Genomic DNA, 1,354 nt, shown 5'->3' on the forward strand with positions numbered 1-1,354 from the left:
AGCAAGCGCAAGGGTCCAGCGCCGTCTTTATCGGCAGCTGCGAGGTCAATGTGCCGTCTGCTACGGAGTCGCCGCATGAGAAAGTGGTGCCCATAACTCTTGGCGGTGTCAAGAGCGGCGAACTTCTCGTCTACGTCGGCCACAACAATGCACTGGAGCGCATGCGTTCGCTGTCGGTGACGCCGCCACCTGCCCAGACGCAACCGCCCATCGCAGAGCCGAGCCCGACATCGACGTCGGAGCTTGTTTCTGGGACGAACGTGATGCCAATGTCTCCAAAACGCACGCCAGAGCCACCTCAACCAGCGCCGACGCCAACGACTTCATTGGATCTCGAGCCATTTCAGGACCTCCCAATGTCCATTCGTCGAATCAACCTGCGAGATTTGGATCTGGGAGCGCAGCCGAACAACTCGGGTTCTTACGGCAGCGTCCGCATCTCTACCCTCGACAACATGCGCGTTGCAGTCAAGTCGCTCTACAAGAAGGGTAACTACATGGATACGTTCAAGAAGGAAGTCGAGCTCATGCACCGCCTCGAGTCGCCACATACACCCAAGCTCCTTGGCATTTCCAGCGACAAGGATGGGCAGCCGTGCATCGTCATGGAGCTCCTGCCCGGCGGTGACTTGAAAGAACATCTCGAGCGATTGCGTCAACAGCTCTCAGCGACTCACACCGTCGAAAGTATGCTCCCGTTCGCTCTTCAGATCGCCAAGGGTCTCGCCTACCTCCACGGACACAAGATCATCCACCGCGATCTCAAGCCAAACAACATCCTCCTCAGCAACGATAAGACAACTGTCAAGATCGGCGACTTTGGCGTTTCGCGCCAAGCGAGCATCGAAGCCATGACCAATAACGTTGGCACCGCGCTGTGGATGGCCCCCGAGGTCGTGCTCACCCGCAAATACTCGATTGCAGCAGATGTTTTTGCGCTTGGGGTCATCTTGACACAGCTCAATACGCTGCAGACGGACCCCTACGCTGATCGCAAACTCAAAGGGATGGCGCTCGTCTTCAACATCGCTAAAGAAGGTCTGCGCCCTTCGATGCCGTCGACGTGTCCCGTCTGGTACCGAGACCTCGCGACGGCTTGCATGAGCGCCAAACCGAGCCAGCGTCCTACTGCTGCTGAGGTCGTGCAACAACTCGAGGCGCACTTGGCTCTGCCACAGCTTCCCGACCCGGGCCTTCTCGATCGTGAACTTGTCGCGTCGAGCCAGACCAGCCGCGTCTACCGGTCGTCGTACAATGGCACCTCCGTCATCGTCAAAGCGTTCACATCACTCTCGCAGGGTCAATTCAAAGGCGCTGTCCAGCGCATGGCAAAGCTGCAGTCGGCACACACGGT

General features: G+C 58.2%; 1 protein-coding gene across 1 annotated transcript; it reads left to right on the forward strand.

Moving 5' to 3' along the window:
• Window positions 1–455: 455 nt before the first annotated feature.
• Window positions 456–1,207, forward strand: SDRG_00054 (TKL protein kinase; the record flags this gene model as incomplete). Its single annotated transcript, XM_008605516.1, has 2 exons — window positions 456–1,122; window positions 1,179–1,207. 2 exons carry the CDS (start codon window positions 456–458, stop codon window positions 1,205–1,207), a joined length of 696 nt encoding a protein of 231 aa, XP_008603738.1.
• Window positions 1,208–1,354: the final 147 nt, after the last annotated feature.

The sequence above is a fragment of the Saprolegnia diclina genome (genome assembly GCF_000281045.1).
Source record: "Saprolegnia diclina VS20 unplaced genomic scaffold supercont1.1, whole genome shotgun sequence".
Lineage (NCBI taxonomy): Eukaryota > Oomycota > Saprolegniomycetes > Saprolegniales > Saprolegniaceae > Saprolegnia > Saprolegnia diclina.